The 14,561-nt window shown below is 48.8% G+C and overlaps 1 protein-coding gene across 6 annotated transcripts in view; it reads right to left on the bottom strand.

The window, feature by feature from the left end:
* Scube2 (signal peptide, CUB domain and EGF like domain containing 2) overlaps positions 1–14,561 on the bottom strand; it is a 76,219-nt gene that overhangs the window by 8,350 nt on the left and 53,308 nt on the right. For 5 of the 6 annotated variants that reach the window (XM_050163366.1, XM_050163367.1, XM_050163369.1 and 2 more), the window contains 3 exons: positions 4,030–4,197; positions 3,346–3,507; positions 1,252–1,449 (listed from right to left, as the gene is read on the bottom strand). In XM_050163366.1, the coding sequence (XP_050019323.1) occupies positions 1,252–1,449; positions 3,346–3,507; positions 4,030–4,197 (528 nt within the window). Of the gene's footprint in view, positions 1–1,251; positions 1,450–3,345; positions 3,508–4,029; positions 4,198–5,625; positions 5,797–14,561 lie in introns of all 6 variants that reach the window. The other variant, XM_050163372.1, reaches the window with a different exon arrangement.

Here is a 14,561-nt window from a genome sequence, read left to right as displayed (position 1 = left end):
CCCGCTCTCTCTCTCTCTCTCTCTCTCTCTCTCTCTCTCTCTCTCTCTCTCTCTCTCTCTCTCTCTGTTTCTCCCTCTCTGGAAATAGAGAAGATTTGACTGAGGATTATACTTTACCCCAAGGAAAGGCTAAGTAAGCCCCACCTGCCCTCAGCAGACAAACAGCCACAACCCAGGCTATCCCGTCCAGGGTAGGAATAGAAAGATGGCCCCAGGATCCAGACCCAGTGCTGATACCCAGCAAGAGTCACCCCCTTATTGTAGCTGTCTGGGAGTACACTACACATTCTATGAGCTTGATCTCATTGATTCCTCTGAAAACCATAGAGGCTGACCAATTACTACCTCTGTTACAATGAGGGCTTGTGGTAAGGACAGCATCCAAACCCTCGTCTGACTTCAGCCATTTGAACCACTAATAACAGTCATGGCACTCTTGAACTCAGAATGTGTAAGACTGAGTTTATCAACATTCCATCATGGAGAGGGCAAGAGCTCATGACTGCACCACCCCCCAGGGCCTCTGCTCCGTGATCTGTACAATTCATGGTTGCGTGGAAGAGAGACATTTTCTTTAGTTGTGTGGTCCTTGGGAAGGTGCCCTTGTTCTGTAAATAACATCTTGCCCATGCTCCTAGGTCAAAAAAACCAAAACAATTTCTTCCCCAAAGGCAAACATAGAAGAGAGACTAACTGAGAAGGAGAAGAGGATTACTTGGAGAGAGACACAAGAGGATAATGGTGGGAAAATATGATCAAAACATATATCACATACATGTATAAAATGTCATAATGAAACCCATTTTTGTTTTGTTTTTTGAAACAGAGTTTCTCTAGGTAGCTTTGGAGCCTGTCCTGGAACTCACTCTGTAGACCAGGCTGGCCTTGAACTCACAGAGATCTGCCTGCCTCTGTCTCCCAAGGACTGGAATTAATGGCGTGTACCACCACCGCCCAGCAAAACTCATTATTTTATAAAAGTAGTATATACCAGTAAATTTTAAAAAAAGAAAGGAAGGAAGGAAGGAAGGAAGGAAGGAAGGAAGGGAAAAAAACACATGACTCCTTCCAAGCACTGTACAACTTGAACTCTTTTAGTCCCAACAACCCTACCAGGCAGCGACAGGATTTCTCCAACCTGACCCACCAGCTTAGAACATCCACCCAAGGTCACAGACCCGGTGGGGGAGGGGCAAGGCATCAGGTTTCCCAGGCTGCCTTGGGGGGGGGGGAGCCCAGGGAGAGACGCACAGGTTTTCCGCATCACCAGGTAGTCGCCACAGTCATCTTCTATGGGCAGGAAGATCTCGGGGACCACGATCAGGATACGGCGTTTAGGCGGTGGGTTGATGGTCCAGGTGCACTCCGAATTGGCAGGGTAGTTCCCAGGGTAGTTTGGGGACTCAATATACCCTGTGAAATCCCCCAGCTCCCCTCCACACTTCCTGTCTAGAAAGGAAGTGCCATGAGTTAGGAGGGCAAAACACTGTCATTGCTTTCTAGACACCCCAAGGGTAGTGGAGAGTCACAGACTCCCTATAGCAAGGAAATGACGCCACCTAGAGAATGCCTGTCCTTCAGTGCTCATGGCCTCTGTGGGTGCCAAGCAGCCCTGACTCCCCGAAGCAGCCCGGACTCCCCAAAGCAGACCACCTTGCAAGCCTGAAGACACCAAGGTTGACACATTTAATCTTTGCTATTTTGTTTACAATTCTGTGTGTCAGGAGAACCTTAACACTGAACTCAGAACACAGCTCACAGCTCAGTAGAGAATATTTGACCAAGACCTTTTTGATGCAGATAAAACATTTTTTTCACTTTTCTGTTTAAAGCCACATCTTATTTTTCAGTGGAGAAGGAAGTTTCAATCAGCTGTTGGATGCACTTGGACATGGAATATTTTTATAGCTGGCATCAAAGGAAAAGAACTCATGGGTGCACGCTCACGACCTCAGCGCTACTGCCAGGCACTGGCTCCCTGACATGTTGCCCAACGATCTGGGGCTCAGCTACAGACCCAGTCAGGAGTTCCTCGGGGAACTTACTATTTAATACTGTTGGGTAAACCTGTACTAGAAACTGTGACTTGGATTTAGCAGTAGTACAAAAATAATATTAATAACTAGGCTTTTCTTCTGAGAGGAAAAGGGGAAGCGAGAGTCGTGGAATTCAACCTGGGAAACCGTGTCTCCCGATGGACAGCCACGGCCTAGCGGGAAGACTGGGAACAGAGTCATCCTGGTATAAGGAAGAACTCCCTAGAAAATGAGTCTTCCCAAAATCTCGTCTACCAACAGATGAGGCCCCGTGGACGGCAGTGAGATTGCTGTCGAATATATATTCAATAGCAGTGTCTATAGCTACAACTCCATAGACAGAGAGGGCATTTGGCGCTAGGGCTGTAGCTCAGCGGTAACGTTGCTGCCTCGCATGCACGAGGCTCTAGGAGTTCAAGCTCCTCTACTGAAACAAAAACAAAACACAAACCAACTAACCCAGGATAGAAAGCCAGATAACCTCTCACCATAAAGTGACACTGACTCCATGCTCCTCTCAACCCCAAGCGTCTCCAGTGTGGGGGCCGGGGGCTTCCTCACTAGTCTGGATGGTGGTCACTATTAGGTGGCCTTCACTACAGAACTTCACATAGCAGGCAATGTAGGAAATGCCCACGTTAGCAAGCCCTTAAATGGCCTGAAACTACAGATTATACTCTAGCATGACATCCCAGGCCTCCTTTTCCTGGCCCGCCAGCTCTTCTGTGCTCAGGTTCGGAAGTCTGCTCCCAGACTTGCCTAAGCCTCGGCTTCCCTGCGGGCTGTCTGGAACATGGAGCTCTCTCTTATCTGCCCCATCCTCCTTCCCTGCTCTCCAAAGACCTTTCCTCCAGAGACCAGTCCCTTGCTCCTTCTGCATTCCTACAGCCTGGCTCCTGGCAGCTTGGCCAGGCTGACTTAGCAGGATGCTGGGAACAGAGCAGGCCCTCAGACAATGCATGTTGAGCTAGGCTGAACTAAAATTATCCTCCAGGGACAAGTCCAGCCGGAAGTGTAGAGAGGAAGCTGGAGTAGCTTGGGGACACAGGGCGCACTGTTTTCAGCACTTGCTTCAATCCCCCGCCCCACACACATAAAAAAAGGTGAGCTCTTCTGGGTCCTAGTCCTAGCTCCCACTTTAACAGCCAGGACTGCATCCCTCTCTCCCATAGCACCAGTCCAACATCATACACATGATCCTGAATGAACCCGGAACCCCAGCCGCCGCCTCCTCACACCCCCTGCCCAAATCTGATCCAGGCCCTTGCCCTCTAATGCAGCCTGTTAAACTCCTTAGAGAAAAGCCTACTTTTACACTGCGTTATGTTGGTAGAGCCATCAAAGTCCGTGGTAGTGTTCCCCGGGCAGGAAACACAGTTATTTTTTCCGAAGTCAGGCTGGTATGTCCCCAGTGGGCAGCGGATACATCGGTGTGTGGTGGTGTTGTAGAAATGCCCAGGCGAACACTGAACTGTGAAGAAAAAGACTATTTTTAATCAAACGCTTCAAGGCCTATGAAATAAATTATTATGCCTAACTGAAATACTGCTCTCCTTGCAAGCTGCGATTAATTAACACTCGATTCCCTCAGCAGCCGGAGCGAGCGGGATTCGTAACAGTCAAAATGCAATCGAATGCATGGACCAGGCAGCGAGGTCACCTCTTAAATCTTCGGGGTGGGAACAATGGGGGTACAGACTGAAGGTGACTTGCGTTTCCCTTGGGAGAGGCAGGGAAGTGGGAACCTGGAGGGGGCTGGTAGGCCTGAATGGGGGTGCTGAGCGAGCAGCTAGGCCGGGACACTGAGCTAGAGGAGGATTAGAAGGTGGGGCTCAGGAGATCTGTTTGTAAAACCTGCTCCTTGCTGCCCGGTTATCAGACCTGTGTGAGCAGCCTAGGTGGCTGGGGCGGCCCAGACTGGGTCACATCTTCACGGGACCCTTGGGAACTCAGGAGAGAAGTGGAGTCCAGAAAGGGGCAAGCAAGTACTCACCTCTGGTTTCGCAATCCTGGAAGGAAGTGGCTCCCAGATGTTTAGTGGGAAGACCTCCTCCACATGGGAGGCACGATGTGCGGCCCACATCAGGCTGAAAGGTGCCCAGGGCACAAAGTTGGCAAGGGGCAAATCCATCTGCTGAATATTCCCCTGGTTGGCATAGACCTGGAGGGAGTAATGGCCCTGGGTGAGGGAGGCTCCTCAGGGAGGCCATTCCCCACCCCTTTGTGAGGCCCAGTACCCCATGCTGACGTCAGTTCACACATCAGTGAGAAGCACCCAGCCAGCCTCACCGGGATCCTCAGGAGGAGGCGGGCAAGTGCACACAGGCCCACAGAGCCCAGCACAAAGACGGGCACCAAGAGGTCTGCTATCTGCTTCTAGTATGAGAAAAGCCTAATGTGTGGAGCCTTGGTCGGCACCCTAAGCAGGGATCGCTTGCAATGGGGTGGGACTGGGGTGGGAATGGAGTGAGGGGGGATTAAGCACCCTCTGCTATAAAGTCAGGCTGGCTATGAGACACAGAAGCCCACCTCACTTAGAAACTGTCGGGCCTGACTTAAAGGGCCTCCCATTGCACCAGCTACTCCTTGCATGGAGGTGTGTCTGGCCGAACTCAGTCAGTCGACCAAACCTAACTAATTCACCCCACATGGGCAGAGGGACCCAGTGACACTGGCTCTAAGCGTGGTTCCTTTTTCCCCTCTCCAGGTGGGGAAAGGAGGCAGACATTAATGAAGGACTCCCAGAAGCTCTTGTTCGTTAGGAAGCGGCTTGTCGTTAACAAGATGCTCTAGAGAGTCTGTGTCTCCTGCAGCCTCACTTAAATACATCCTTCTGTTTATTTGTGGAATTTTTGGTTTATTTGAGGATTTGATTTATTTTTATTTATTTATTTGATTTATTTGGGGATTTTTCCAGTTAATTTTTTACTAATTTTATATCAGGATGGATCCAATGTATTCCGATTACTCTCTCCCCCACATTTCTCTCCCTCTCACCTCTATTAATGCCCCCTCATGACTACTTGTCCCTTTTCTAGATTTATGTGTTTTGGTATTGTTTTGTGACCCATTTCGTCTAACCGGGGCTCTTTAGAGCAAGCGATGGCTGAGGTCTGCAGTGCATGTATTTACCGAGTGAAGAAAGCATGTAAGCATAGGATTTATATTGTTCTGCAATGTCTTGCCCATATTGTCTTTATATTTGAGACAGGGTCTCACGTAGCCCAGGCTGACCTCACACTTACTTACCAAGTAGTCAAAGAAAACCTTGAACTCTTGATCTTCCTGCCTCCACCTCCCAAGTACTGGGATTACAGGTGTCCACTACCATGCCCTGCGGACGCAGGACTGGAACTCAAACCCTACCAATGGTGCTGTGTCCCCATCTTCATCCATTTGCTCCCGTGGGCATCAGCTAGGGCGTCAGGTGCCAACCCAAGCACTAGAGGATTGATAATGAACATGGTCTCTGCTGTGGGAAGACCAAGGTCCAGTGTGTATCAGCTAGAGACTTCGGGGTGCCCCTGGCCTTGGTCTAAACAATGGCACTGGGGTTGGAGGAGTAGGAAGGGACGGACAGACTCCTTACCGCCACATTCAGACACATTCCAGGCTTCTGGGATTTTTAGGGCCCCAAGGTTTCCTGGTCTTGGGTATGGCTCACAAGTGACTCGTCCTTCCTCATTTTGGAAGGTTCTATTTGGACAGAAAATGCAGCTTTCTTGTAATCCATCATAATGCGTCCCAGCCCTGCACCTGACTAACCAAAGGGGAAGAGCCTGCTCAGTGTGGGACAGAGGCTGAGGAAGCTGAGGTGAGTGCTAGAGATGAGGGTGTTTGGGTGAAGAGGGACCACACTCCCCGTGCAAACCCCTTAAAGACGGAGTGTGCACTGTCTCTGGGTTCACACTCCTATCACCCCATCTAATAGGTCGGTACCTCCCTAGTCCAGCTGGCTGCCTGGGGCCATAGCACTTGATGATGAAATATTGAAATATCATGTTGATTGTTTTAGTTTGGTTTGGTTTTTGCTTGTTTGTTTAACTTCAGGGTTGCCCTAGTTTACAGGGCTCTCAAAGGAGAATAAAGGTGAAAATTATTCATTCTCTCTCTGTCTCTGTCTCTCTCTGTCTGTCTCTCTGTCTCTCTGTCTCTGTCTCTCTGTCTCTCTCTCTCTCTCTGTCTCTGTCTCTCTCTCTCTCTGTGTGTGTGTGTGTGTGTGTGTGTGTGTGTATTTTACCTGAAAGTATTAGGGATTGGGCCTACAGCCTTACACATGCTAGTCAAACACTCTACTGCTGAGCTACATACAGGTCCAGCTCTGAGGGAGGTGTTCTGAATTCCGCCTGGCAGCATCCTGAAAGGCCTCCCAAAGGAAGTCATATTTGAGTCAGGTCTTGAAGGATGGCTAGTTGAAGGGTGGCTAGGATCTCCCCAGCAGAAACAGCTGTCCCAGAGGTTCTTGCATGGCCATATTAGAAGAAAAGGAAGGGGAGCTGGGAATAGGTCAATGGAGTTCCTGAATTCCAGACACTGGGATTTTATTCTTTGGGGTGGGGGTGGGGTGGGGTGGGGGTAGTCACTAGAAGGAGCAATCCCATCAGAAGCTGTGTTTTCCTTCAGCCACTGCATGGGTAAGGTCTTGAGGGTCTCATAAAACAGCATACTTCAGATGCACAATAAAATGCATTCCAAAGCATAAACCCTTGTAAATGTTCCAGAAAGAATAAGCAATAAGAAAATTCATGACTATGCTTCTGATGGCTAGTTAATTCAAGATTCTGATGGTGCTAGTTAAATAAGGATTTATGCCCTGTTCTACAGCATGAAAATAAAGTAAATATACCCAGTTTGGCTTCCTATTTCAGCAGTCAAACATCACCCTTGTGGTCGCCCCCAAACAGCCTTTCTGTGTAGCTGACATTAAGTACCTACTATGTACACGACACCATGGCAGGTGCTTCCTGTTTATGGCATGTATCCCTTAGCATAGCCCTGGAGAGCAGGTGGCATCACTAGCTCCAGTTTGCAGAAAGAGAGCCTAGGAAGAGGGGCCTAAACAACTTGGTCCGAAGTCTCACAGCCTCTGTGTGGAATACATCTTTGGTGAGGTTCAGAGCTTTGAATCTAAGAGAGGGGGTTCTCCCTGGTTTAATGGTTAGCACCCTGAACTCTGACTGAGGAGAGGAAAAGAGGAGACAGAAGCTCAGGCCTTTGTTAAGCAGCTAAGGGGCTGACGAGAAGATGTTCTTTTTAGAACTTAAATCTTCCAGGAAGTAGAAGAGAGGAGGCACAGACAATGCTGACTGTTGCAGATCTCAGCAGTCTGAGGGGGTGCTTATCCTATGTTCTAAGGGCAGCTTGAGCAGGGGAACCTTAGGGTTAAACAAGGTAAATGATCTCTCATCAAAATGTTCAGTGCTAGGGACCCCAACTCTCAAGAGGCAGAGATGGACAGATCTCTGTGAGGTCATGGCCAGCCTGGTCTGCATAGCCAGTTCAAGGCCAGCCTGGTCTACACAGCAAGTTTAAGGCCTACATAGTAAAACCCAGTCTCATAAACAAATGAAAGTCATTTATTTCACACTTTTCATTATTCTCTCAAAAATATTATTAAAATAAGGTTTTATTTTTATCAGAATGAGGCTATGCAATATTTCAGGTATTATTTCTACAGTTAGATGTACTCAACCAATAAAATCTACACTTACATTTAAATCTTAACACTTGATATTGTTCATATTTTTCTCTTATAAATTTTGTGGGTTATTTTTATATGAGTTTGTGACTTTTCAAAAAGATTTATTTTATATGTAAGGGTGTCTAGCCTTTATGCATATTTGTGTACTGTGTGTGTGCCTGGTGCTTATAGGAGCCACAGGAGGTATCAGGTCCCCTGAAACTGGAGTTACAAATGGTTGTTACCATCATATGGGTGCTTTTAATCAAGCCTAAGTCCTCTGGAAGAGCACTGAGCCCTCAAAAAGTTTGTAATTTTGTTATAACTGAAATCTTAACTGTGAACCCACCTTGCTCCCTCAGCATTCAGTATTATAATGAGCAGGGTGCATATGTCCGTGGCAGAGTCTACACTTCGGACTTACCCTCTACACCACAGCCTCATCTGGTTTCTACCACCACGCCGCTTCTAGCCCATGTCTCATGAAAAGCTGGGCTGAGTTACAGACAAGGCATCCACGCATCATGCTGGATCTCACCCATTCATCCCAGTGTCTATCGTGGGCTGGTAAATAAGAGAATAACTTTTATAGATTTCTCCAGCCGAGCTGTCATGGAGGCTGGCAGAAAGCAAATCGATGCCAGCCTGACCAGAGTGCCTCCGACCTGCACCATTTCCAGTGGAAGAAGAGCCGGAGGCAGAGACCTAAGTTATAACTGTGATCCTAGCGGCAAAGTCAGTCCTTACGTGGAGGCGGATCATCACGATCGGCACCAGCGGCTCCTCTGGAGGAAAACACCGTGCCCATGTTCAGGCCTAGACCTGTGTCTCGCTGCACAGGGTACCAGGATGGTCCCAGGACTGTCTGCGTATGGCTCTACCTTGAAGCTACTTACCCAACCCTCATCCCTTGTCAAGGTTCCACTTGAAGAGGCCTCACATCCTCCCACATCAGCTGGGATTTCTTAACTGATCAAAGGGCTGCCCTGTGGTCAAGAAGACCGATTCTTTCTCCCCACGGTGAAAGGCCTGCAAACAACCCCATCTTGTCAGTCACGGTTTCCATACAGAAAGACCCAGGGACAGAAGCCATGCCACACACCTTCCAGATACATTGGCTTCCTCCACCAGGAACACACGGCGGAACCCTGACTACCAGGATGCATGCCTGGGAATGGCACTGTGCGTGTGCGCTGGATGGGACCTCGATCACATGGCCCAGTTGCTTCTCTCTTCCCCTTGAGTGGCCTGCTTGTGCTGCTACCCTCGGACAAAGGAGGCAATTGCCCCCAGAACACTTCACTGACACAGTAAAGCTTTTGTGTGCTGTCAGTGACCATTAAAATCCTAGTCTCAAATCCCGCACAGCTGTTTCTCCTCCTCTTAAAAAAGGGGGAAAAAATACAAGAAAGCCTTTCTGATGCAAAAGGGTCGAAAGCAGCAGGGACCAGGATTAATGGTGACAAAGAGGCCTAAAGGCTCTCTTTTCAGCTCCCTGGGCTTTGAGTATTTCAGACTATGGGCAAACACTCTAGTCTCTCTGCAGCTAAGAGCGTGAACCTAATAAAAGAGGCCACTCTCCAGCGCCTCACCGTTGTCTTAAGGATTGAGTCTTGACTTCTGATGGAGAGCCACAAGCAGCCCGTGCAGATTCCCAAGGCATCCCGGGGTGGCTGCTTTGTCCCAGCTCCCAGGCAAGTCTCAAGGCTCCCAAGGCAGTGCAGTGGCCAGGATCCTGGCTAGAGCTTGCTTTAAAAGAATACCCCAGGATAACAGGACAAGCAACTCCTTAGACCGAAGAACAGCCTTTTCATTGTCTTTGCAGGATATTGGGGTGCATTCAGGGTTGCTGTCTGCAAACATCCCCATGGTTTAGGTCTAGAAATGAGCCCAGCTGGGTACCTCCCTTGTGGGGAACCCAAGCGTGTGTTACGTTCTCATGCCTAGTTAAGTGGGGCCAAAATGTCACTTCCTTTAAAGTGACTTTTTGGTCCTCGGTTTAAATCCCCCCACCCACTGGAAAGCTGTGCTGGGCCCTCTCTGCGTATCGTCGCTTGTCCTTGGAATTTCATTCTTTCTTCTTAAATTTCTTTTACGTCTTATTTACTTTGTGTGTGAGGAGGAGTACAGGCCGGAAGACTACTAGGGGCAGTCAGTTCTCATTCGTGCTTTCCAGGGACTGAACTCAAGTCATCAAGCTTGCTGGCAGGCACCTTCACCCACTAAGTCATCTTGCTGGCCCTGCCCTTCGGTGGTGCTCATGAAGAAACATTAGCGTCTTCATTTAACAATGATACCAAACTAGACTATGTGTCTAGTGTTATTCTAGGAGCTGGAGATACAGCAGAGAAGGGGATAGATATGGCCCTATCCTAATAGCGCCCTTGTTCTCGTGGAGAGTATGGACAATAAATAGGCAAAGGATCACACAGTGAAGTGCCAAGCAGGGGCATTGGTAATGCAAAGTAAACAGTGTCCTGGGACCCAGTGTCTGCGTGTGTGTTTCATAAGGTGTCTGGGAAAGACAGTCCCGCCGTGAGAGTGTCCAGTACAAAAGACCTCTGTCACAGGAATAGGGGGGAAGGGGTGGGGTGAGTGGAGATGTATTTTAAGGAGCTGAAACAGGAGAATTACAGGTTTGAAGACAGCCTGTGCTCAGTGAGTCCCTATCACGGATAAATAAAGAGCACACACCTATAATCCTAACACCTGGGAGGCTGAGTCAGGAAGAGCACTGTGAGTTCAAGGCCAGCCTGGGTTACATAGTAAAAGACTGAAAAGCAGGCAAACAACCAAAAATAAAAAAACATAAACAAACCCCAAAACAACCAAACAATATAAAACAAGCAAGGCAGGTTGTGTGGGATCTTGAAGGCCATGGTAAGAAAAGAAGGCTTACAGAGGTCCTGAATGCGCAGACGGTGTGACAGAAGTCCTGTCTCTAAGCCATTTTTTGGCTGATGTATGAGAACAGATTGAGGGCAGGAAGGGGAAGGAGAACACTCAGAGCCTGTGAGGACAGACAGGGGAAAGGAGGGTGGTTTGGAAGCCAGCCAGCAGTGACAGTGGAGGAGGGGACACTAACTGGGCTCAGGGGCCTACCTGCAGGCAGGACTGACAGGATTTATCGGTGGAGGAGCGAGGGGTGCGGCAGGGAAGATGCCAGGAAAGCTTCAGCTTTGGACAGGAGCCACTGTATGAAGAGCAGGGCCGTTTCCTGAGGAGGAAAGGCAGGTGTGGTTGGGGAGGAGAAGGAGGAGGAAACAGGGAGTCTGGTATCCATCCAGTGTTGATCGGCAGGACACCAGCTAGCTCTCTGTGCTCTCAGGAGGACACAGTGCACTTTGAGGGTTTACTAGATGACTAGAAGAATGTAAGGGAAACATTCTTGGATCTCTCTGTATTCATTTCTCCGTATTAAATAAGAAACAAGCCTCCACTGACTATGTATATGGTGTAAGACCGGCCCTCAGTCAATCCACCTGTCCAAGAGTCACGAGACAGTGGGGATGATGGTTCATGTCTCAGCAAAGAGCACTGTGGGCATCCCACAACTCTGGCTATGTAGACTGTGGGCATCCCACAACTCTGGCTATGTAGACTGTGGGCATCCCATGACTCTGGCTATGTAGACCGTGGGCATCCCACAACTCTGGCCATGTAAATGGACTGATAAATTCACTTCTTGCCATGCACTCTGGTAAATTACGATTTGACTATGCCTGGTCAAATCGATTTAATTGATTATAATATCTAGTTTCAAACCAAATGATTAACTGCCATAAAATCAGAGGAAGCAGCTGTGGCTGCCTCCTCCGAGGCCGTCTGCCCTGAAGGTTGACTAATGGCACAAGCACTCAGACAAGACAGGAACCTGCCAGGGTGGACATGTCTCCTACCGCTACCATTGGCTCTTGGTCAAGCCGTATCACCAGACAAACAGTCATGAACCAATCAGATCTGACAGGAGTTCACACAAAGCATTAGCAACAAAAGTCTGCCTTAGAAACGGATTTACACCAGTATAACCAACGGTGAACCTCGCCAAGTTGGAAAGAGTCTACCTAAAGAGGAATGCCAGTTCAAATTATGTGTATTTAATCTCTGCCTTGTTCTATCTTTTGCCATTTATTGTTTATATTAGCTAGTAGTAACAGAAAATAGTCATAAATTCATATGTATATTAAAGAGACAGAAAGATACACATTTAAACCATAGAAAGAGAGGGGTGGGGAGAATGAGAGAGAGAGAGAGACAGACAGACCTATAGCTGAATAGGGCAATTAGGGGGTTGTCATTTATTTATCTATGGTGGCATTTATTTATCTATTTATTTATTGTGAGCATGATTTGCACATTCTGTACATGTAAACACCTGTGTCCATACACGCGGAGGTCCGAGAGGGACATCAGCTGTCTTCCTTAGCACTATAGCCTTGTTTCTTGAGGCAGGGTTTCTCGCAGAACCTGAAGCTCACTGTTTCAGCCAGCCTGGCTGTCCATTGAGCTCCTAGGCTCTGCTCGGCTCTGCTTTCCAACACTGGGCGACGCCATATGCAGCCATGCCCAGTTTCTACAGTGTGCTAGGCATTTGAACTCAAGTCCTCTCACCTACTGAGCCATGTGCCCAGTCTCTCCAGTGGTATTTAAAACAGAGGTCAACTAAGAAAGCACGAAGATGGAGGAAGGAGACAGGACTGAGCCCTGGACCCCTGACGCTAGGTACTAGGAAGCTGGGGAGGAACCAGTGCTGAAAACGGAAAGGGAGCTGCCATCCAGGTAAAGGGATCAGAAGTCTGCAGCCCACGTAAACAGCGTGTTTGCAGCGGGAGGGGCGGTCTGCAGTGTCGTAGAGCAAGCCTGCAAGCGTAGTGAGAGGTAACGACGCGGCGGTCCCTAGGAATCCTGGGAAAGCTTCCCCAGGGTGAGGTCGGGGAAAGAACCCAGACTGAGGGGAAGATGGAAGGCAAGGAAGATGGTACAGTCCTTTCAAAAAGTCTGTTCCTTGTCACAAAGAGGGAAGGACAAGCAAGAAGTCAGTGGAGGGTGGGATGTTTCCGGAGAGGACGTTGTATGAGGCCAGCAGTGATCTCGCGGAGAAAGAGGACTCAGGGGAGGAGGTGGCGCACAACAGCAGAACCACTCCGGTAAGGAACGGAGGGTGTAGGCTCAGTACTGGCCTGGAGGAGCAGGCCTCACACACAACAGCTGGGGCCCGTGTGTAGAACATGGCAGGAGGGCTCGACAGGGAGATGGAAATCTTCCTGCCTGCACAGACGTCTGTGGACACCTGTCCCAGCTAATCTCAACTCTCAGCTTGACAGAGTGTGGCAACACTTAGAGATGCACCTTTGACTATATCTGTTGAGATGTTTAACCAAAGGGAAGGCCTATTTTAACTGTGGGTGGCACCATCCTCTGCACTGGGGTCCCAGAATAAACAGAAGAAAGTGAGCTGAGTATCGGTGTTTACCTCTTCCTGCTCCCAGCTGTAGATACATGTGACCTGCTGCCTTATGGCCCCAAACTGTGAGCCACTATCAGCTCTTCCTTTAAAACCTGCTTTTGTCAAGTGTTTTGTCACGGCAGCAGGAGGAATAAACAATGCAACACCTCTGCCTGGAAACTCAGCTGGTCCTGGTCCGGGGCACCGTTTCCTCTCAGAGGCTCTGGCTTTGCTCTTTTAGTAAGTGGCATCTCTCTCCACTGCTATTAATGCTCCAGACCACAGCTGTCCCCCCACTCATCTGCTCTCTACCACATCACTCAGCTGCATCCTCCTCCACTGCCTCTCGCCCATCCCTGGTCCCCATCTCCACAGCACCCATATCCCTTAGCTCATCATCATCTCTTATATAGATTACAAGAAATTTCCCCCAGTTCTCCTTTTCACTATACCCCTAAATTCATCTTTATCCTTTTAATTTATTATCTATCTGTGTGTGCCTCTCTCTGTGTGTTTGTGAGTGTGCACACTCTTATGTGCAAGTGCATTCAGAGGCCTGAAGAGGGCTGTAATAACCTGGAGCTGGAATTACAGGCGATTGTGAGCTGCCCAATGTGAGTGCCAGGAACTGAACTCCTGTCTCCTGGAAGAGCAGCAAGTACTCGTACCAGCTAGGCCATCTCTGTCTCTAACGGATCCCTCTCTGCCTCACTCCCTTTGACTCCATGTTGAGCGTTGAGTCTCCTCGGCATCTGAGTTTCAAGCTTCCTCAAGAGCTTTTATTTTTCTGCTTCTACAAATCTCGTCTTGTCCAGTGACCACATTCATTCAGCCATTCTGGTTTTAGCTCAGCACCCACTGCATGTGGAGCAGGGATGGAAGGGGTAAGAGACACATGAGGAGTGAGTGGCAGGATCAGAGCTGCATCAGAAATGGCTGAGCTTCCCTCAGCACTTTCTCTTGGTGGATCCTGATTCACTCTCTTAACAAATGCCACCCCTCCTCCTAATGTGCCTCTGACCTGCTGTGTTCTCCCTCCATCAGTACCTCAGTGACATCAGCACCTCTTGTGTGATACACTGAAACTCCCCAGCCAGCCTTTCTGCCCACAGCCCCACCTCTTCCCATGCAGGCAGAAAGATTTTTCTCAAATACACATATCACTCGGACACGTCTTGGTTAAATCTCAGTTCACACAAACCTAGACATATCTGGGAAGAAGGAACATCAGCTGGAAAAATGCCCCTATCGGATTGGCTGGTAAGTCTGGCATCTTCTTGATTAGTGATTGATATGGAAGAGCCCAACCCGCTATGGATGGTGCCATCCCTGTGTAGGTGACCCAAGGGGATATGAAAAAGCAAACTGAGGGTAGGGGAGATGACTCAGACATTAAAGG

The sequence above is a fragment of the Alexandromys fortis genome, unplaced genomic scaffold (assembly GCF_014885135.2).
Source record: "Alexandromys fortis isolate MF-2015 unplaced genomic scaffold, M_Fortis_MF-2015_v1.1 scaffold_129, whole genome shotgun sequence".
In the NCBI taxonomy this organism is placed as follows: domain Eukaryota; kingdom Metazoa; phylum Chordata; class Mammalia; order Rodentia; family Cricetidae; genus Alexandromys; species Alexandromys fortis.
Note: the sequence above shows the minus strand (reverse complement) of the source record. Positions and strands in the feature narration are given on the sequence as shown.